Source organism: Desmodus rotundus, chromosome 4 (assembly GCF_022682495.2).
Source record: "Desmodus rotundus isolate HL8 chromosome 4, HLdesRot8A.1, whole genome shotgun sequence".
NCBI classification, from domain to species: Eukaryota; Metazoa; Chordata; class Mammalia; order Chiroptera; family Phyllostomidae; genus Desmodus; species Desmodus rotundus.
In genome coordinates, this window is record NC_071390.1 from 177,570,946 (window position 1) to 177,592,925 (window position 21,980).

A 21,980-nucleotide genomic window follows, 5' to 3' on the forward strand; every position below is an offset into this window, starting at 1 on the left:
CTGGGGGACAGCACTTCACATGAGAGTTGTCACAGGCCACATGCTGTGTGTCTGCACTGGCAAGGACCCTGGAGGTGGGCTCCTGGTTTCCTTGCGTTCACCCTGCGCCTCCCCCGCCTGTGCGCTCTGCACCCTGCAGGGCAATGAATCGCAGCGTGTGCAGGCCTCTGCTGTGTCCTCTGCATCCTCCCAGCAAATTACCAAACTTGAGGTGGTGCTGGGACCCTGACACAGTAAGAAATCAGAGTTTGACCCCAAAGAGGTTGTACTGTCATCTTCTGAAAGAACGGCCTACAACCTTTCCAAAGTCACAAGTGGCCACAGTTGGCCCTGGACCCAGCACTCCATGTTCATCGGCTGGCCGAGCAGCTACGAGGACCAGTCCCTGGGCCTGGAGGCCGGCGCACGGCCCTGCGCACAGCCTGGCAGGGTGGGGAGGCGGCAGAGCAGACAGGCACTGTGGGTCTGGCTTGGCTGCATCCTGGTAGCTGAGACTTGCCGGAGCTTCTGTGCGCCCTCCTCTACCACGTGGGACAGGAGCTGGGGTGGAGGCGAGTGGGCACAGATGCCGGAGGAAGGCCCGGCAGGGGCACTGCCGGCTGTGCTCTGCTCCCCCAGCAGGAGCACACTTTCAGAGACAGCAGGATGCCATGGGGGTCAGAGAGGCACAGGCAAAACAGCTGAAACTGTGCCAGTCTCGAGGGTTACTAAGACAACAAGATAGGAAAGGGCATAGATTTTGGACCAAGAGCCTGGGCTCAAATCCCCTCTTTGCTACTGCTTAGCGGTGGGACCTTGGGGTGAGTTACCTAAGTTCTAAGCCACAGCCTCCCACCTATAAAATGAGGGTAAGAGGTGACCTGCCTCGCACGCAGGAGTGGGGGTAGCTGCAAGCTATGAAGTCCGGCACGGGGCCTGACACACGAAGGAGCCCAATGTTCTGGGCGGAAACCCCAGCACGGCACCAAGGGACCTGTACGGTCATTGTCATCATTATTGTCGCTGTTGCCACCAGGATTACTTAGGGAGCCCGACAGACAATACTTACAGTCTTTTCTTGTCCACCACTCGTTTCACACGGATGGCTCTTTGCTCTGAGTAAAGTTTGCACACTCCTGTTGCAGGGGAAACACCAGAAAACAGACCATTTAAAACCGCTTCTCAGGCAGCGGGACCATTAAATACACTGAGACACCACGGTCCTCAGCCGCAGAGCTGAGCCGTGCGCCCCAGCTAGTGGGAAATGCCACGCGGGCCGCCACGCCACAGCGCAGTACTTTTCAAGTAGTCCTCGATGAAGTCCACCACGGCGCTCCGGTGCTCCTTCACTTGCTGGGAATGGAGCTCCTTGTGGGCTGCAGAGAAAAGACAACACTCAGGCCTCGGCTTTCAGCCACGCCGGAGAAGCAAGGCAGCAGCTTCCTCAGAGCGGCTGCTTCATTCAAAGCAGTTTTTAAAATACAACCCTGAGACGGGTGTGGGGTCAAGTGCATGATGCTTTTTGAAGAGGAAGACTTATCAGGCTGTACAGGAGTGAGAGATTAAACCTGCAGAAAAACTGTAGTCACGCAGTTCTCCGTTTTTATAGCGCCCCACTTCCTGAGAGCTGACCTGTTTGTGTCAGCAGCGCCCAGGGCTCCGGCTGACCTTCAATGACACATTTAAATCACACTCGCGCCCCTGCTCCGGCTGCCTGAGCGGTGCTGTTGCTGAGTGGGGAGGCTCCATCCTGCCCCTCGGCCACGCCCATCCCGGGGTCCTGCAGACGAGGGGTCGAGCCTCCCTGGACTCCCACCCACAGGGACGCCTTCCTTCTGCACACTGCAACATCTTCTTACAGTCTGAGCCATTTACTTTGGTAGGGCGGCTCCCACTTATGGAGCAGCTGAGCACCTACTATGTGCAGGTTGCTAGTCAATACTAGACACACATCGCTGCTGGTAACCGAAACGCTCCTAACGGCTGTTACAATTATGCCGGTTTCACACACGAGGAAACGAAGGTTCTGTGTCAATAAGGTGCCCAGGTTGCAGGCGCTGGCACTAATTCCGGTTTTGTTAATGTTGGTGTGTATTTTCCAGGTCTGTCAGTGCAGACCCTGTCAGGGCAGGGGCGTGGTGTATGCCCTTCACCTGGGGGCCAGATGGGAGACTCGGTGGGCCCGTGACACTGGGCTTTCATCAGAGACTCCAGGGGGCCCTTCAGGAAGCTCCCCAAACGGAGGTCTACATCAAGAGCACAGCAGTCCTTGGTCACTTTGAACCGTACACTACTGAATGCATTCCATATCTGCCTAAGCAAACGAAAACACAGGGAAGACAGGTGACCTGGGAAGCCACCTCAGGGCCTCAGTCAGCCTCACACACCAGTGACAGTGAGAGGACACAACCCGACAAGGGCCCGCCGTAAGAATTTACTCTTCACAGCAGCCCTGAGAGGTGTGCCCTGGGACTGTCTCCCCGTTCCAGGGAAGAAACGGGGCCCGGTGCCATGGGGTGATGGGCCCGAGGCCTCATGGCTAGGACCTGGTGCAGCCGGGAGGCTCCGGAGCCTTCCTCTGAACCACGGGAGGCTGAGCCAGGAGTTCTCCTCATAGCACGAGTAGAGGGCGTGGATCGCCCTCTCTCATCGCTGCCCACACGGACTGAGGGAATGCCACACACAGCCCAGGCACGCACACATGCACGCACATCCGTGCACCTGTCTCCCGTGACCCTGGCCCCTCAACTTTCAGTCCTGTCCGGAGAGGTCTTTTCCACCTCCCTTCCTCCTCTCCCATGTAGTTACCTTGACTTATGGCCTCTTCATTACTTTTAACAGCTCAGGTTAAAACCCTGACCAGGAGAAGAGACTCTAGAGGTGTGAAGCCTGGATCTAGACAGGCACACGAGAGGAAACCTGAGCTGGCTGTGCCGTCAGAAGGCCAAGAACGTAGCAGAGTCACGGCTGTCTGCCGTGTCTCTCGGAACACCTCACCTTGAGTCCTTAGCTGCTGAATGGCTTCTGAGCAGGTCCTCATGAATGTCTGCGCGTCCTGGTCTATCTGGTCTCGTTCTGTGTCTGTCATCCTCCCGTGTTCAGACATGATATGGCTAAAAGAGAGAGAGGAGGGGTGAGGGGCAGAATGAAGGGCAGCAGTGAATGAGCACGTTGTGCCGTCTGCATGGGGTGTGAAGGGAAGAAACGTGTCCCTGCTGAAGTGACCCCGCTGAGACTTGTGGGGTGTGGAGGGACCGGCCAGGCTGAGAGGGGAGGCACCGATACTCGGAAGGCTGTCGGGCAGAGAGAGACCAGAGTGAACGGCCCAGTGCAGGGAGGGTGAGGTGGACACAGGGTGCGGGCGGAGCCTGTGAGGCCTTTCCACGACTAAGGGCTCGGACAGAGGGCCACCGCACGCACACACGCTTTCACAGGACACAGAGACAGACGTGGCCTGCAGCGGGGTGCTGCGTGGAGGACAGCGTAGACCGGGTTTGGAGGCTCTGAGAGGTGTGTGAGCAGCTGTTTCAGGCTGCCATTCTTTCCCACGCGGACAAGCGATCTTCAAAATCCACAGTGAGCCTTCAGAACTCCCAGGAAAGGAGCTTTGAGAAACGCAGCTCACCTCCCCGATACTCAGTTAAAGCCCCGCGAGTCAGTGGGCTAGTGAGCGCGTCACTTCCAGCAGTGAGCGCACAAAACTCAAACATGGGTGCTGTTACCTGGCTCATCTTCGTGGGTTCTGGGCAGGTGTGGCAACTTTACTGTTTATTATTGTAGTTGCCTAATTAAGCACTCTGGACGTCACGGCTGAAACTTGCAACCATCCAATATCCAGTGGAAGAGAACTCAGATAACACAGAGTCAAGTCATTCCATTTCCACCCACCCCCACCCATGACCTTACTTCCTGCCACAGGCCCTTACCCACTTCGCTCCAGCCACACCGGCCGGCCTCCTCCTGCCCAGCCCGGAATGCTCTCCCTGCGGATCTCCCTCTGAGGGCCTGCTCAGAGCCAGCTTGCCTGGCCACCCCCTGCTCGGCCCCCAGCCCCCACTGCCACCGGTTTCAGCCCTGAGCCAGGCAGTAAGCCCTTGTCTCTCAGCTCCACAGTCGCCCTCCTCCTCCACGCCGCGTTGGCGGGACTCTCCCAACCGTACTGCCGCTCAACATCTAGTCCCCACCCGCAGCATTTTTCTTTAGGGCGCTATTACTCCCTGAAAGTGCACACATGGACGTCTGTCTCCTCCGGTAAGGGCGCAGCTACACGGAGCAGGGACTCGGGCTCGCCCACTTCTACCTCTCTGACACCCAGAACTGTGTCTGGCACAAAGCAGGTGTGCCGACCTGAGCCAAGCCCCTAGCGCTTCCCAGGCACCATTCCCGGTGCCTTTCACACGCTTGTCTATGTAACTGGCCCTCACAGTTCATTCACGGACTCAATTACACACCCCCCTCCATAGGTCAGGCGCTGTGGCAGGGGTTGGAGGTTCACAGCTGAACAAGGCTCATTTCTGACCCCCACAGAGTGTGCCGTACAACCCCTTTAGTGTCAGTCTGGGGAGACTGACACTAAACAGGGAGGTGGGACCCACAGGAGAAGAAGTCAACCAGTGCAGGATGGGTGCCAGACGGGCAGAGGGGAAGACACCCCAGAAATTCCTAACCTGCGGGTTGTGGCTGGAAGGACCACATGACGTGGGGACTCCACCTGGACACACCTAAGCGGGAGAGGGAACGCGGGAGAGGGAACACAGGAGTACACTGGGTGGCCCCTGCAGCCCCAGCACCCTAGCTATGGACCGTGGGGCCCCTGAATCACTCCAAGGGACAGCATTCCATACGCACCTGTGCGTGCCTGTGCCACAGAGACCCTCGAGCGGCTGGCAGACGCCTGCACTGCTTTTCAAAGGCATGCATTAATGGTATTAGGATGAAGGAGTACACATGCATGGAAAATTGTTACGGAATCTGCAGTAGCTGCTTCCCTAGCCTCAGTCACACAAAATACAAATACCCCACATCAACCAGAAAAGAGCCCTTGCAATACAGAGGCCAGGGGCGGCTTACACAGCCACTGAAGGCTGAGACAGATGGATCTGCATTCTGCAGGGACCCTCTGGTTCTGACCTGGAGACGGGAATCCAGACCGCAGGCAACCGCGGTTAAGAGCCCACTGCAGAGTCCAGGAAGACAAGAAGAGAGCCCGGGCTGTGGCCACATCAGCGGGGAGAGGAGGCATCTCTGACCAGAGAGGTACTTCCTAGGTAACAAGGACTGACAGGGCGCAGAGACGAATGAGGAGGAGCCTAGGGTGCTATGATTCCCATCTCACACACAGAGCAACTGGGGCCCAGAGAAGCAAAGTGACTGGCCCAGTGCGTTGCTCTCCCACTCTCCTCGGTGACCGTTTCCTATCCCTCCCGCCCCACCCCGGGCTTCTGAAACCTCCAACCCTCTCCGTTGTCGGAGAGACCTCTGCCTCCTGTCTTCTGAGAACCACAGCCCCACCCCACCCCACGGCTCTCCCTCTGGGCCCACCCATAGTGCCCTTCCTCCAGCTGCTGTGGAGGTGCCCATTTCTCAGCTATGCCCCGCCCCCCCGCCCCCCCACCAGCCAGGGCTGGCCCAGCACCCTTGTCTCTCTCTCCTGCATCATCAGCCTTCAACAGCCTCCAAGGGATTGACATGTGCACACTGTTCGGACAGGGTCTGGCACACCGTGGACACTATGTGTATTGGTTACTAACAATGCCGACTTCTTCCTGTCCGCTGAATCTTTCCCAGCTACATAAAACACGGTGTCATTTCTCCCACCTTAAAAAAAACGAAACCAAACAAAACCTCTCAATTCCAATGTCTCCTACCAGCCACTGCCCAATTTCTCCCCTCTTCTGAGTAAAACTTCTCGAAGATGCCCAGGTCTCCGTTTTCCTGATCATTCTCTCCCGAACCCAATCCAAACAGTCCTGCATCCTCATCCCTGCCGCCCTTGCTCCCCAAGGTCACCGCTGACGCCACACTGGCTCAGCCCTCCCCCAGGCAGTCGAGGCAGACTGGACGTAGCTGATTGCTTCCTCCTGCTTCCCCCCAACTCTCCGACCACTACTTTTCAGCTCGTTTTGTTGACACGTCTTAGATCTCCGAGCATTTAGTGATGGACAGTTCATGGCTCAGTCCCTAGTCTCCTCCTACCCACAAGGCTCCCTTGGTGAGTCTGTGCAGCCTCACGGCTTTATAAATACCAGCTGTGGCTAACAAGTCCCAACTTTATACCTTCAGCCTGGACCTCTCCTTGAGCTTGAGACACGTGTATCTAACTACCTGTTCAACAGCTCCATTCAGATATTTAACCTGCGTTTCAAGTACGCCCAAACCGAGCTCCTGCCTGCTCTCCTCCCACGGCTCTGTGGCAGCCGCCCCCGCCTGTGCCCACAGGAGTGCCGATCCTCCAGCTGCTCGGCCCCGACCCTGGGGTCGTCCTTGCCTTCTCTTTTCCTCTCCCAGCTCATAACTAAGCCACCCATAAATCTTGTTTGCTCTACCTTCAAAGTCCTTCCAGAACCTGACCTCTTGCTCCCACATCCACTGCCCCTCCTGCGCTCACATCGATCCCTCTCACCCGGACTATAGCAGCAGCTCCCCAGAACTGCCGCCTCCGCGCCCCTTGGCCAGGGCCAACACTCGGGCCTCCTGATCAGGCCCCATCACCCTTCCCAGGGCTTCCCGCCTGGGTCAAAGCTGAGGTCCTCACGGGAGCCGAACCACCGGCTCCTGCCACCTCTTGGAGCTCCTCGATGACCCCCACCCCTCCTGCAACAGCCACACCTGCCTCCTCACCTCCTCCCTGCAGCCTGAACGTCTGGGCACACCCCCACCTCAGGACTTTGGCCCTTGCTGTCTCTTCCTCCTGGAATGTTCTTTCCCCCGACCTCCATGACACTCAATGTCCCCCTCTTAATGAGGCCTTCCCTAGACCTTTCATAAAACTGTACCCTCCTTTGTATTTCCTAATCCCGTTCCCTTGCCCCCACCCACCAAAAGCACCTACCCTGCTCTAGCATTCCATGTATCTTCCTTCTTGCCTGTCTTCCCTGCAAAATTTAAGCTCCACATAAGCAAGGACTTCTGTCTGTCTGTCTGTCCACTGCTGCATCACCCTCATCAAGAGCGCTGCTGGCATTTAGTAGGCCGATAAATCAACAAATCAATAATCAAATACTTGGTGAATGATCCAACTCGGTGCGTGAGGCTGACCTGGAGAACAGGCCTGAAGTTCAGCTACAGGTGTGCTCCATAACAGGCCCCTCCCGCGCTGAGCTGACCCCACCCCAAGGCTTGCAGGCCTCCCCCTTCCTGCGCCTGTCCTGGAGAATGCAAGGCACACAGAGGCAGGCAACCCATCATCCAGACGCCGGCCCCTCCCGAAGAGAAAAGGGAGGAGCTAAGCCTGAGACTCTTCTCAGGCCCATCCATCAGCTGAGTCTCCTCATTTACTGAGGCCCCTTCCCACTGCACAGCCCAACTCCAGAGAGAGATGGAAGGAAGAAGACTACCCATGGGTTCCTGGGGAGTGGATGGTCCTTGAAACCTTGAAGAGTAACGCAGAAGTATTTCCCTGTCCCAGCATTCCCCCCATCTTGTTTTCTGAACTAGTCTGGCCTCACATGGTGACCCTAACAGAAAGCAGGGCTGAGCAAAGCACGCAGACCCGCCCTGCCCCCGTCCCTCCAGCTACTGAGGTCCGGGGGTGGTGGGGGAGAGTGGTGAGCAGAAGGGCCAGGAGCCTGTGCTGCTCCTGGACGGAAACCATTGCATCAGACGGGAAGGCTAACAGGGCCAGGGGCAAATAGAAAGGTACCTATAAATGACTAATTCTAAGAACATTAGAGTAACATCTTCCTACGCTGTATTTTGATTTAATGGAACCTCAGCTCAGTGAAATGGAAGAGGCCTAAAGGTTAACTTGAGAAAACTGATCACACAGTTAAAAAGTGATGCTCCTTTAGGACATATTATACTTTAACCTTTTAAATTGGAAATTAACAGTATGGTTATTCTGTTAGTAACAACAGAAACCAAGAAAGTTTTGTTGCCAGGATATTGCAGAAAAGGTACATCTACCAGAAAGGGAGAAATTGTTTTTAAATACAATCATTCAGGAGGTCCAGCCAGAGGCTGCTAGGTTGCATGCTGCTCTGCGCTAGTAAAACGTCACTGTTAAAAAATTAAATGGGTCAGTAAAGCCTCACTCTGCATCATGGAAAAATCCTCAGCTTCCTAATTCTGTCAAACTCACATAGCCTTTCGGGTCTGAAGGCTGTATTTCTAAACACGTTCTTTCAACGCCACCATCTCGCTCTACCCGGACTGCCGCGGGGAAGGCCAGCACGGTGCTGCCGGCCGGCGGGGTGAGCGAGGGAGGCTCTCCACAGTCCAGGGCTCTGGGCAGGAGGACTTACTGGGACAAGAGAAGGATGGCCTTTCTCCCTCTGAAGAGCCTGTAGGCACTGAGGGCAATGCTTCTTTCCTAGCCCCCCCAGTCCCCGTAGAGTTTCTGCGCCACTTACCTCCCCAAGGGTGACACCCAGCCTCCCCCACCCTGCCCCTGGGAGGGGAGGGACGTCCCCACTGACAACCTGGCAGAGGAACTGGGCAGAACAAGGACATGCTGGCCACAGCGCCTCTCTCTCTCGTCGCCCTTTGGGGTCTGCGTGCTTGGACAGCAGAGGTTCTGTTCTGCACCCCTCTTTCATCTGCTCTACAGGGACCTGCCCCCATTGTCTGTTCCCCAGGAGCTGGGACTGCTCACTGGCCCTCATGGCCAAGTGAGCCTGCATAATTCAGGAGCCCTCCCTCCTCAGGGCCACCCACCCATAGACCTAAGCACTGTCGGCACCTGAGATTTTGCTGGGGGTGAAACGGACAGCACCTCCATCCCAATCACAGGGGCCTGCCTCCTGCATCCACCTTCTTTCCTGCTCTCCCTCTGGGAACAGAGGTGCTTTCTTTTTTAAATGACCACCCCAACTGCATCATAGGTCAAAGGGCGTTCCAATTCAATTACCACACACCAAGGGACTCACATGTGCCAAGAACCCTCTCGTTTACTCCTCGTTAAGGACACCGTCCACACTTTGCAAACAAGCCAAGGAGCCCGAGGCTGCGGAGTGAGCTGCGTGCACCCATGGGACCAACACTTGGTGGAGACGATGCTGGCTCTCAGGTGTGGCGGCCCCAAGGCCCCTGCTCTTTCAAAAAGACCAAAAACAGGGCTAGGAATGGAACTCAGAGGACATTAGCTGGCCGGGAAAGGGATGATAGGTTGGTCAAGATAAGGAAAGCCTCAGGAGCCACGGCTCCACCTGACAGTCAAGCCACACGGCCAGGGGAGGGCAGAGTGGGCCTGGCCCCGGGAACCCTGGTCCTCAGTCCCAGCGTCTGCTGCCACTGATGCTGGCAGAGGGGAAGGCTTGGGCCGGTGGCCCACTGTGGCCCAAGGAAAGGCCTCGGAGGGAGGCTGGCTGTGCTGGTCTGCGGACACTGGCGCCGAGGTGGAGATGCGCTGTGCTGTCCCAGAACCACCCTAGTGACCCTGTTACAATGGAGGTTCAGAACAACACCTTGACACAGCAGCCTCTTCCTCACTCAGGTGCTTTTCCTTCCTGCGTTTCAACTCCTGTTGTCGTTTTTTAAAGATTTTATTTATTTTTAGAGATGGAATGGAGGGAGAAAGAGAGGGAGAGAAACATCGATGTGTGGTTGCCCCTCACATGCCCCCTACTGGGGACCCAGCCCACAACCCAGGCACGTGCCCTGACTGGGGATCAAACCAGCGACCCTTTGGTTCACAGGGCAGCACTCAATCCACCGAGCCACACTAGCCAGGGCTCAACTCCTACTGTCTCATCAGAATCTCTCTTCCAGCGGGCAAGTGATCATCACCCCGATTACCTCCAGCAGGGCTCTGCAAACACACGCAGTGTGTAAGCACGTGACACCGCCGGCCACGTGGCCTGTCACGGCCACTCACCTCTGCCGTTGTGGCGCCAAAGCAGCCGCGGGAATTCACCCCAAATGGACGCGGCGCTGCTCCAGGCACCCTTACTAGCCGACACCGAGCTCTGAGTTTCGTATAATTTCCACATGTGGTGAAGCACCGTTATTTCCCCCACCATTTGAAAACGGTAGAAGCTATCCTTAGTGCACAGGCTGCACAGACACAGGCTGCAGCGACCGGAGCCCTGGTTTGGAGGGGACGCTGGGTTTCACAGATCAGATGAGGCGGGCGGCTGGAGCCGAGGCGACGTTAAAGCCTCCCCCCAGCGGGACGCCTCCCCGAGGCAAAGGGACGCCAACAGTCCATCACCTGGAACCTGTGTTGTCAGGGACCAGACACGGGGGCTGGAGACTGGAGGTGGTGGAGACGGGTGTGCTGAAGTTTTCCAGAGTAACTCCCGTTCTCAGGGACTTTGGATTCAGTGCTCGGCACACAGACACACGTCCAGAAATACAATCACACTGCCATCTAGTGCTGACCAACTCTTTGAACTAAACTTAAAAAATAAGGACTCATCTTGGTACTGTGCGCTAGAATAATAATTTTAGTATATTTTTAAATTATACAAACGAAATATACTGAATGTATAAATTTGCCTACTTGTTTCAGCAAAGTGGCAGGGATTATTCAAAATTCACCTGAGGTGTAACTATTTTCTCTGTTAAAGAGTTTATACAAAATAGTTTCGTTCTGTGTACACTGAGAAGGTTTTTAAAAAACACCAGGAGGCTTCCTTCCTATTTTCCAGCTTCGTGAGAGGAAGGGCTCTGCAGTGCAAATACCGTTGCTTCCTGAACACGAAAGCCTTCGGCTGCTCCGAGTGACGAGTGACGTCGCGTCCTAGGTCCAACCCGCCTTCCCCACGCATTCACGTAGCACACGACAGCGTCCCGCGGTGTGACGGGAGGTCGGCGCAGCAGGAGACAAGAGAGCCGCCCTGCACTGCTCCTGCCTGGTGGGAGCTGGGGTCCACTCCAGAAACCGTTCTGGAAGCCTCGAAGTGCTTTCTCTCTTTTTAAAAATCCGTCTGACCACGACCCTCCCTGGAGACAAGGGCTCAGCTCCCCACATGCCACGCTCCCGTGCCTTGCATCACCCCTTCACCTGTTTAATGGACGTGAGACGCTCTGTCTCACTCACCTCTGCTGTCCACACCGTGATGGGGCACCCAGAGCTGCCAATGCACAGGGGCGCGGGGACAGGAGATGCAGCCAAGGGTGGTCATGACTCAGAGACAGGGGTCTGGCAGAGCACCCACCCTCCACCGGCGTGGGAGCCCCATGCTCAGGGGGAACCATTGCCAAACCAGTCTTCCCCATTTCAACTCTGAGAGTTATTAAGTAAAAGATAAGAACATAGGTGTGGCCCTGACTGGTGTGGCTCAGTTGGTTGGACATCGTCCCACAGAGTGAAAGGTCGCCAGTTCGATTCCCGGTCAGGGCACATGCCTGGGTTGTGAGTTCAGTCCCCAGTTGGGGTACGTCTGAGAAGCAACCACTCGATCACATTGACACTTCTCTTCCTCTCTTTCTCCCTCCCCTCTCCTCTCTCCAAAAACAAGTAGATAAAATATATTTTTAAAAAGTGAAATATAAGTACGGAAAAGAACAGTCAGCAGAGTCATGGTAAAAAGTATGTACTCACCTGTAAGCATTAATATAATCTTTCCTGTGTTCCAGAAGAAAATCCCTCAGCTTGCCAATGTGCGAGATCTAAAATTAAAAGAAAAAAATTATATAGATAGATGCTACCATCACATGTAATAAACTTTCAGTTGACAGAGGACGGGATGCAAGGTGTGGAAAGATTCTCAAACTACAACCTGGACAGCTTTGGTTTTACACTCTCGTGCAGCCACTTCGCCAAAGTCACCCCACCCCTGGGCCTCGGTCTCTTTTCCACGGTTCTTCCTTCCTGTAACCGCTGTGGTCTGTGACAGTGTGAAGAGCCGATCTTTGGGGAACTCGGAGATCCCGTGAGGTGCTGTGCGTCCAGCACTTACACAGCAGGTGCCCGGAGAAGGCCAACTCCTTTCCTATGTGTCTGTATGTGGAGCAGTATGGACCGGTGGGCGAGGGGACGGGCGCCAGGCTGCAGCTTTCCCGTGCGGGAAGGGCTGTGCAGAGCAGCCGAGCTGCGGCTCCAGGGGCCACTGTTCACCCTGCACAGCAAGTCCCCATCGTCCTTCCAGCCCACGTCCACGGGTGGACAAAAGGAACGGAGACGCGTGCGCTGCCTGACTTCTAGCACCACAACCCCCGACTCTGAGGCCCTGCCCCGTGCGGAGCACTGTGCGCGGAGTTGTGGATGAGGAAACGAACAGAACAGAGAGGCAGGAAGAAAGCCAGGAGCAGGGTGGACAGGGCTGGAAGTGTTTCCAGGAGGACAGAGTGATCGGCCAAGCCGGTGGCCTGCTCTGCGCTTCGACCACCGCTCAGCTCGCTTCCTCCTGACGCCATCTGTGCTTATTGCAAACATGCACAGCCCAGCCTGAGAGGGCCTGCTCAGCTTCCATCTTTTTGACGAAGGTTTGCTGTCAAGGCCAACTCCGGCTAATTCCCGCTTTGCTCTGCACTTGAAAGCACTTGCGCACACCACCCACCAGCACTCCGTTATACCTGGCCCGTCCTCGGCCTTAACTTCTCTACACGCGTGCTTGTCAGGGGACCATGAGCCACGCCGGGAGGCCCCAAACACATGCAACGCACAGGAGGGGTCCGTGAGTATTTGGGGAGTAAGCACATGTCTGAATACCAAAATGGTATTTGCACCAGAGAAACATTTGGCGGTTGTCTGGAGGTAGGTCAGCAGGGTCTGGTTAAATTTCCGAGAGTCTAGGCTAACACTAAGTGCAGTTTGGAGAAGCGCCCGCAGGCCTTTCCAGAGCAGGAATCAGAGAGAAAGCTGTGCGTTGCCACGGTCCTCATTTATTCGCCAGATGACAATGGCTGAGCCTGTCCACCACCCTGCCCTGCCTGCCAGCCAGGGGCTTGCCCTCACGCCCGCAATGGCGCCTGCACCCCAGCAGCCCTGGGGGGGCCCCGACCTCACTGCCCTAGGAGGAGGACCCTCACGGGCCTCCGTGGCTCGTCCCAGGTGACACACCAGTGCACGGGGCCTGGACTCGCACGCAGGACTGTCTGAGCCCACGCTCGGCACATTGTCCAGCTCGCCGACCACAGCTGCGCACTCACACCCTGCTCCTGTTTTCCACTAAAACCGCAGTGTAAAATCGGGCTTTTTAGCCTGCTGGGAAAAAAATTTAAGAGATGTGCAAGCGAAGTGTTTACTGCATCATATACAAATTTGACCAAATTACTCTATTTTAAAACTTTGCGTGGTTTCCATCCCATTGCCTAACCCCTGGCCACAAAGGGCCAGGTAAACGACATAAACGAGTAAAGCAAGGGAAGTGGGCAGGTGAGGACCTTGGGCGGTGGTGAGCTCTGGTTTCAACATATACTGCAGCCAAAGCAAGTGGTTCTGCTGGCTGATGTGCCAACAAGCAGCCAGAGTGTTACCTCTGGGCCTAACCAATGGGGTCAGGTCCAAACTCCAAATACGGAACGCAAGGCCCTTCTCAGTTCAGCTGCAGAAGTCCCTGTGACCTCAGACCCTACCACTGACCCCAGAGTCCGTGCCCCAGGGCTTCCTACTACGTCCACCCGCGTGTTTCCCCTTCGCTGGGGTGCCCTGTCCACTCTTCTCCACGGCCAAGTCCTCCTCCTCCTTCCAGAGCCTCTTTTCCTTCCCACACCCACCCCACGCCCAGGCACGGGCCAGGCCCACTTGCACACATGTTCCCGCGTGAGCGCCTGTTCCTGCGTGGCAACCTGACTCATGAGGGGCCGGCTCCCCGTCACCACCACAAGCTCCCAGAGGGCAAAGGGCCCTCTCTCTGTCCTCAGAGCTTGTCAGGCGCAGTTCCTGGTACAAAGCGGAGCCTCAGGAGCAGACCAGTGGGTGACTCCCGCTGCAGCAGGCAGAGCAATGCCACCCCCTCCCCCGAGGAGGTCCGGGGCCTGACCCCTGCAATCTGCGAGTATCCTATGCTAGACAGCGAAAGAGGGCTCAGCGCGGCCGACAGAGTAAGGCTGCTCATCAGCTGACCTCAGAGCAGGAGAGACCCCGGACTCTGCAGGCAGGAGGGCCCTGTCACCAAGAGGTCCTTCCCGGCGGCAGAGGGTGGCATGGGAGCGGGCTCAGTCCCACCTGGCTGATTGGAAGACAGAGGAAGGAAGCAAGGAGGAGAGGGCAGCCTCCACACACAGGGCCAGGCCAGGAAGCGGGCTCTCCTCTGGAGTCTCCCTGGAAAGAATGGAGCCCCGCCCAAGCCCTGATTTCAGCCTGGGGAGGCCCACTTTGGACTTCCGAACTACAAAACCATCAGATAACAAACGGGTGTTGTTTTGAGCCACTGAGGTTGTGGTAATTTGTTACAGCAGCAATGAGAACACACCTGTCTTAGTCAGTCTGGGCTGCTCTAACAAAGATCACAGGCCAGGCGGCGTAAATGGCAGACATCTTTCTCGCAGGTTTTGAGGCTGGAGGCCACCTTCAAGGCCCTGGCCGGTTCGTGTCTGGTGATGGCCCCTCCCAGGCACAGACGTCGCCTTCTTGCTCACACAATGAGAGAGAGACAGAGGGATCACCTCTCTCGCGTCTCCTCTCAAAGGGCACAAACGCCATTTGTGGGAATCCGCTCTTCTGGCCCAATCCCCTCCCAAAGGCCCCACCTCCAAACCCCATTGTACTGGGGAGCAGGGCTGCGACCTAGCAATTTTGGGGGTGCACACAGTCTACAGCACACCTGCTTAGGACCCGAACAACCAAAACAGGTTTCCTTAGGGGTCAAAAAGTTTTCCACGAAAAAGTTTTAAAAGGTCCAAGGAACGTTGTGGAAGGAACCCAATGCGCAGCGAGAACCAGCTGCCCCCCTCACCACCCCGCGCCCATCTTAGCTGGTTCCAGTCTACCGGGGGTCGGCGCACAGGGCGTGCCAGGAACCAGCAGGTCCCCCAGGCATCTCAAAAACAAACTACAAGAGCTTTCACTTAAAGTGTAACAAGTGTGATCCCAATTTCTTACGCTCCGTAATGGCAAATTTCTGTAGAATGAACTTATTAAGATGGAGTTAAGGTTATTCAGGGTTAAGTGGAATTCTTGGCAAGTCAGGAGGTGTTAAGTAGTTACTGACTTAACACTATGATCAGAAGAATACTCAGTGCCTCACGTGAGCACGATGTATAAAGTGACACTTATGCCAAGAATGAAAAGAAATAAATGAGCATTAAGATTTCCACAGGTATTTGACAGCCCTGAAATTTTATCACCTTCCTAATTTAAAAACAGAAAAATCACAACAGAGCGATCACAAAAAGAAAAAATGTCATTAGGCCTTTTGTTTGCACCAATAGGCAACTGAAGCCCCCAGCGGCCCCGGGACAGGGCGTTCTCCTAGAGAAGGTGCGGCAGCCTCATCGCCTGACCGCCGCTGTCCCTGCGAAAACTCTCGGCCTCGATCCGACCTGTTTGCTGCTGTGCCCCGTCCTGTTTCTGAGACTAAACCAACACAGACAGCTCGCTGCACTCAATTCTGACAGGCGCCTGACGTCACCAAACTTCAGAGAGGTCGCAGAGCCGCATGCCTTGGATTTGGAATATTTCCACACACACTGCTAGTTCGGAAGGACTCCTTATATATGCGCATTTCTGCAGAGAATGCCTCTTACCTTCAAGAGGAGAAAAGCCAAACCCTTTTCATGAAGATGGCGCCCAAAGCGAAGAAGGAAGCCCCTACCCCTCCCAAAGCCGAGGCCAAGGCAAAGGCTTTGAGGGCAAAGAACACGGTGGTAAAAGGCGTCCACAGCCACACAAAAAAGATCCACACGTCACCCACCTTCGGGAGGCCTAAGACACGGCGGCTCCAAAGGCAGCCCAAATATCCTGGGAAGGGCGCCCCCAGGAGACACCAGCTTGACCCCTCTGCCTTCATCAAGTTCCCCGACTGCCGAGGCAGCCATGAAGAAGACCGGAGGCGACAATGCACTCGGGCTCACTGTGGAGGTCAAGGCCAACAAGCCCCAGATCGAACAGGCTGCGAAGAAGCTCTGTGACCCTGACGTGGCTAAGGTCAGCACCCGGATCAGGCCCGGATCAGATGGGGAGAAGAAGGCATGTGTTCAACTGGCTCCAGACTAGGATGCTTTGGATGCGGCCAACAAAATTGGGGTCATCTAAACTGAGTCCAGCGGGCTAATTCTAAATATAAAAATTTTATACTAAAAAAAAAAAAAAAAAGAGGAGAAAGGCCATCATTCCAGTGTCAAGTGTGGCAAGAAAACTGGAGTAAAATGAAAGCATTTGCCCTATAAATGTGTAAAACTAGAGGCAGTTTCTTAGTCTTGAGATCATCGAAGGACACGGGGTGGGTGGCGATAGAGGTAGGGAGAGGGTCCTGGGAGGAAGGAACGGGTCACCGGGAAAGTGTCTGGGGCCAGGTCGGTGCAAGGGCTAATGTCAGGGAGTGCTCTGGGGGCTGAGCTGTGAGGGGGCACGCCACAGGCTTGGGCAGGTGAGGGACACACCGTTCTCAGAGATCCAAGCCTGGGTGACTGCTCTCTCTCTTGCTGGAACCGCCTTCTTCCTCTACCCCAACCCCATGCCACCCAAAGAGCCCCTGCACATCCTTCCAGGTTCCGCTTAACTGTCCCCTCCTCCACAAAGCCTTCCCTGACGCCCCCTTCAGTATTTTATAGATACCCGCCAGCGGTTTCCATATTGTATCAGAGTATCCATCTACGCCCCCTACGCAGCTTCGATGCAGTTTCTCGCAGCCAGGATCTGTCCTGCTCATTGCTGTGTTTCTAGCAGCGCCTGAATGTTAAAAAGGAGAAAAGTGGGGGAAAAGAAAGTGGGGAGGGGACAGAAAGAGGCTTCAAGATCGGATCACTCCTGACTTAGGAGTTGGATCAAAAAAGCACCAAAGATATCAGAAGGTTGCACCTAGTAGCTAAAAGTGAAAGAAAAGGAAAGCAGCAATATTTAATACATCTCCTCCACCCTCACTTTAAGTGGGTCACTTCATTTAATTCTGCCAACCTGTGGAAGTCGGTATTTTTCTTGGTGCAAGGAAACCAAAGCCGAGAGAGAGAGGGAGGGAGGGAGAGAGAGAGAGACACTCATGGACAGAGCTGAAACCAGACCCTTAACGATGCCGAGATGCACGGGCTCCCTCAACACTGTCACAGTAAAGACAACCTGTGTCCAGTGTCACCTGACACTGAAGTCATTTTAATGCCTGCTGAGTATTATTATTCACCTGGTTTGAAAATCTCCCACTTAACACTTAATAATATTAAGAAATTATAATAAATTTTTATTCAGGCATGATAATGTATGTAATTAAGATTATGTTTTTAATTTCTTTGTTTTTAAAATTCTTATCTTTTAAGGACATATACTGAAAAATTTACAAGTAAAATGATATTCCTGGAATTTGCTTCAAAACGACAGAGAGGGAGGGAGGAGCAGAGGGAACAGGAGTTCCTCCTTGTTGGAGAGGGGCCCGCGTGTCCACGGGGACCCCCGTACCGTTCTGTCTACTGTGGTACACTTTAAACATTTGCCTTTATAGAATGTTATTTTTAAAAATCTCCCATGTAAGCACTTTCTTAACATTTCTAGTCATTTTGAAGTACAGGTTTTCTGCTGCCAACAGTAGTGCCCACACCTGAACCAATGGCTAAATCCATCTGCGATCTCCAGCTACTCTATTTCTAAGTACTTGGATTCTTTGCTTGAAGTTCCACTTGTCAGACTCAAAGCCACCTACAATAAATCATCGGCACCTCCTTTGAGAGCTCACTGAGTACCCGACAGCACTCCGAGAGCTCTGCGTGCATCGGTTCATCCTGTAACCCTCCCCGTCACCACCCCCTATGACAGACGAGAGCAGTGCATCTGCGCGAGCGGGACACACGAGGCGAGGCCTGGATGAACCCCAGGCCTTCCATCACGTACAAACTCAGGCAGAGTCTTGGTAGGTCACAAGTGCAGTTTTCCAGCCCAGGGACTACAGGGGAGGGCTGGGGACTGGGAAGGGCATCCGAGTGAGCAAGGTCAAGCTATGCTCTCCTTCTTGAACCTGCATTCAGTGGTGCACCAGGCACCTGACTTTCCCGACAGTGGCTGCCACACACGGGGCACCAGCCATATGTGTGCCAGGTGTCGCCTGCTCGACATTCTGCCAGTTGCTCCCTGTAGCAATCGGAAGAATCAGACATCATCCGCCCCCATTTCCACATACCGTATTTTGGCGTGTATAATGAGCACTTCTCTCCCCAGATCTCTGAGGGAACAATAAGGGTGTGCATTATACATGGGCATAACGATTACAAGCCATGGGTTTGATAATGGGCATAACAATCCCATGTATAGTGTGCACAGAAACGTGGGTGCGCATTGTACACGGCAACGCACGGTCACAGCCATGGAAACTGAAGCCCATGCAAGGCCACAAGCCCAGTAAGTGGCAGAACGGGGATGGACTGCAGGCCTGTTACTCAGAAGCTGAGTTATTTATTTTATGCGAGGTCTGTCCAGAAGGTCTCCAGCCAGGTAATATGAAAAACAGAGACATTTAATGAAGAAGATACAAGATACAAGAGACACTGTACACAGGACAATGACGCCTCAGTTCCCTTCAAAGCAGGCACCTTGGGACCACACACAGTTCTCCCAGTTGCCATCAGCTGCCCCATCATATTTTCCTGAATCTCATCAATGGTCTGAAATCTCTTCCCTTTCAAAGGTGATTTTAGTTTTGAGAAAAGCTAGAAGTCACAGGGCACCAAATCTGGGCCGTAAGGGGGCTGAGTCACCTGGGTGATTTGATGTTTCACCAAAAAACTGCATGAGACATGATGCGTGAGTGGGCACATTGTCTTGATGAAGCTGCCAATCACCAGTGGCCCATAGCTGCAGCCTTCTGAACCATCTGAATAGTTTCCATGGAGGAACGTTCAAGCTAAATGCAACAGTTGACGCAGATTCAATGCTCTACTCGCTGAGTCATTTTTTAAAAATATATTTTATTGACTATGCTATTACAGTTGTCCCATTTCCCCTCCTTTACTCCCCTCTGCCCTGCACCCCGCCCCCTGGATCCCCCTCTCCTCTTAGTTCATGTCCATGGGTCATACATATGAGATCTTTGGCTTCTCTATTTCCTACATGAACCTACTCCAGAATAGGAGGTTTCCTGTTCTGAACCTCCCCCTGTCTATTTTGTACCTACCATTTATGCTTCTTATTCCCTGCACCTTTTCCCCCCTTCTTCCCTCTCCCAATCCTCTCCGATAACCCTCCATGTGATCTCCATTTCTGTGATTCTGTTTCTGTTCTGGTTGTTTGCTTAGTTTTTGTTTTTAGGTTCAATTGTCGATAGTTGTGAGTTTGTTGTCATTTTACTGTTCGTATTTTACTGCTCATCTTTTTCTTAGATAAGTCCCTTTAACATTTCCTCTAATAAGGGCTTGGTGATGATGAACTCCTTTAACTTGACCTTATCTGGGAAGCACTTTATCTGCCCTTCCATTCTAAATGAGAGCTCTGCTGGATACAGTAATCTTGGATATAGGTCCTTGCCTTTCAGGACTTGGAATCTTTCCAGCCCCTCCTTGCCTGGAAGTCTATTTCCTTTGCCACGTTGGGGAAGTTCTCCTTCATTATGTTTTCAAATAAGTTTTCCACTTTTTGCTCTTCCTCCTCTCCTTCTGGCACCTATGATTTGGCTGTTGGAACGTTTAAACTTGTCCTGGAGCTTCCTAAGCCTCTCCTCATTTTTTTGAGTTCCTGTTTCTTCATTCTGTTCTGGTTGGATGTTTCTTTCTTCCTTCTGGCTCACACCGTAGATTTGAGTCAACATAATACAGTGGGTACAGCACGATGTGCGAGAGAGGCTTTCTGAGCACTTCCCCACACCCCGCTCATTTGCAAGGCCCTTAGTGACCAGCAGAAGAGTGCACGTACATCCAAAGGGCACGGTTTCCCTGGCTAAAGTCGACTCCCTCCAGGCAGCTGCTGTTCCTTGAGTTTTGCTACACAGGAGGCTTGGACCTGGGTCATGGAATGCTGAGAGAAGGCCCATGAATGTGCAAGAAAACGGGATGGTTGGACAGATGGTCCAATGTGACCAGTTCACCCTGAGCATTAATCCGCAAACCACTGCGAAACAGTTTAAAGGCGCAATGAAGACAACTTCCAGGATGGGCTCTCTTCCCCACACTTGCGCTCATCTCTGTCCATCCTTGAGCTCAGGGCTCTGGGCAGAAGAGTCTGTGCAGGGTTTGTGCACAGCAGGGCGGACAAGAGAGCGTTGGTAACAAACCCAGGGTGCTGGCCAAGATTCTCTGGGTCTAATCTCCATATCGCCACCTACTGCTGAAGGGGACCCCGACTCCCCATCCTCAGGCTTTGTGTTGAGGGACTTCAGCTGGACGAACATCCCTGGCCTCTCCCAACACTTCACCCACTCTTCTCCGAAGGCAGAGGAGAAACTTACCTGGCCTGTGCCTTGGAGAAGGGTGAGCACGCTCGGCAGCCAGCCAGCCTGCAGAGAGGGTCTTTTCTTGTCTGTGTTCCGCCCACATCTGGCCACGAATCTAAAGCCAGCTCGTCCATTTGGCTCTTGGTATTCTGACTCCTGCATTTCTCTTTCAGGTGGTTCCAAAACTGGGCTGGGAAGAAAGGGGTGCTTTTATAAGCTCCCCTACACTCTTAAGCTCTGCCAACTGAAATTTTGAGCAAGTTGCCTAATATTCCTGGGCTTTACAACAAAGGGAGGGCCATAAAAATTATTTTTGCAAAACAGTAGTAGCACGAGCTAGGAGCCAACTTTTATTGAGTGCATACTATGCGGCGGGCACCAAGCTAAGTGGCCCATATCCATTACCTCATTTACTCCTGGAAACAATCGTATGAGACACAGCCCATTATGACTCATCTTACAGGTAAGAAAACACCGAGGTAACATGCCTGTGTAAATGGCCCAGGACAAACAGGAGACGTGTCTGCCCACAGAGACAGCTCTGCTGCCCCAGCGGGGCCGGCACTCTCTGCGAGCTGCCCTCACCAGGAGCGCCGAGGGCACTCTGAGAGACACAGGAAGCACCGGGGCAGGACGTGCCATTCCGGCTAAAGGGGCGGTCAGGGCTCCAGGACAGCACAGAGCTCACAGCCACGCGGAGCTCAGCCAGCGCCTGGCTTCTTCAGGAAGCTGCTGTTAACCAGACCATTTACTTAAACTGCATTCTAAAACTACAGGTATTCACCTGACTCACCTTTCTTTCTCTGAAGATAAATCAAGTTCACTACCAAGTGGCTATAGGTTAATAAGGCTAATTCCAAAAACCATCAAGACATTGCAGTTCTCCACACAACCCACCCACCACAAAAGCAAACTGATTACGAAACAGCCGCGGTGTGGTCCCTCCCCACAGATGCTGGGTTTGAGGGAAAGGACTGTCACACTACTTGTCCTCACACGTGGAGGTTTCGGGAATAGAGACCAAACAAATGCAAAACACCCCAACCCACGCACCAGTGCGGTCTGGCCATCCCAACCCACACACCAGTGCGGTCTGGCCCCAGGACGAACCTGTGCCACTGACGGGGACCGGACCCCAGGGGCTGCCGACAGGGCGGGTTTCCCACGAGAATGTTTTGAGTGGGGGCATCCACAGCTGCCCAAAGCGCACACTGTGCAATCTATTCGCACAGAATACAGGAAACGCGCACCTAACGCCGTTCACGTGCAGAGAGAAGGATCTAAAGGGCCACTCTTGAGAGCTCCGTGGTTGTCTGGGCGGAGGACCCCCAGGATCAAGTCCAATGGCCCAGTCCCTGCCGAGCCTTCCCCCACCTCCCACCACCGCCTCAT

At 54.1% G+C, this 21,980-nt stretch overlaps 1 protein-coding gene and 1 pseudogene across 2 annotated transcripts in view; one reads left to right on the forward strand and one right to left on the reverse strand.

Moving 5' to 3' along the window:
- STX18 (syntaxin 18) overlaps window positions 1-21,980 on the reverse strand; it is a 100,931-nt gene that overhangs the window by 28,387 nt on the left and 50,564 nt on the right. For both annotated transcript variants that reach the window (XM_045182607.3, XM_024573606.4), the window contains exons 2-5: window positions 11,684-11,751; window positions 2,977-3,092; window positions 1,278-1,355; window positions 1,049-1,115 (exon numbers count right to left, since the gene is read on the reverse strand). In XM_045182607.3, coding sequence (XP_045038542.2) covers window positions 1,049-1,115; window positions 1,278-1,355; window positions 2,977-3,092; window positions 11,684-11,751 — 329 coding nt within the window. The remainder of the gene's footprint in view (window positions 1-1,048; window positions 1,116-1,277; window positions 1,356-2,976; window positions 3,093-11,683; window positions 11,752-21,980) is intronic.
- Window positions 15,808-16,279, forward strand: LOC112316728 (large ribosomal subunit protein uL23 pseudogene; annotated as a pseudogene).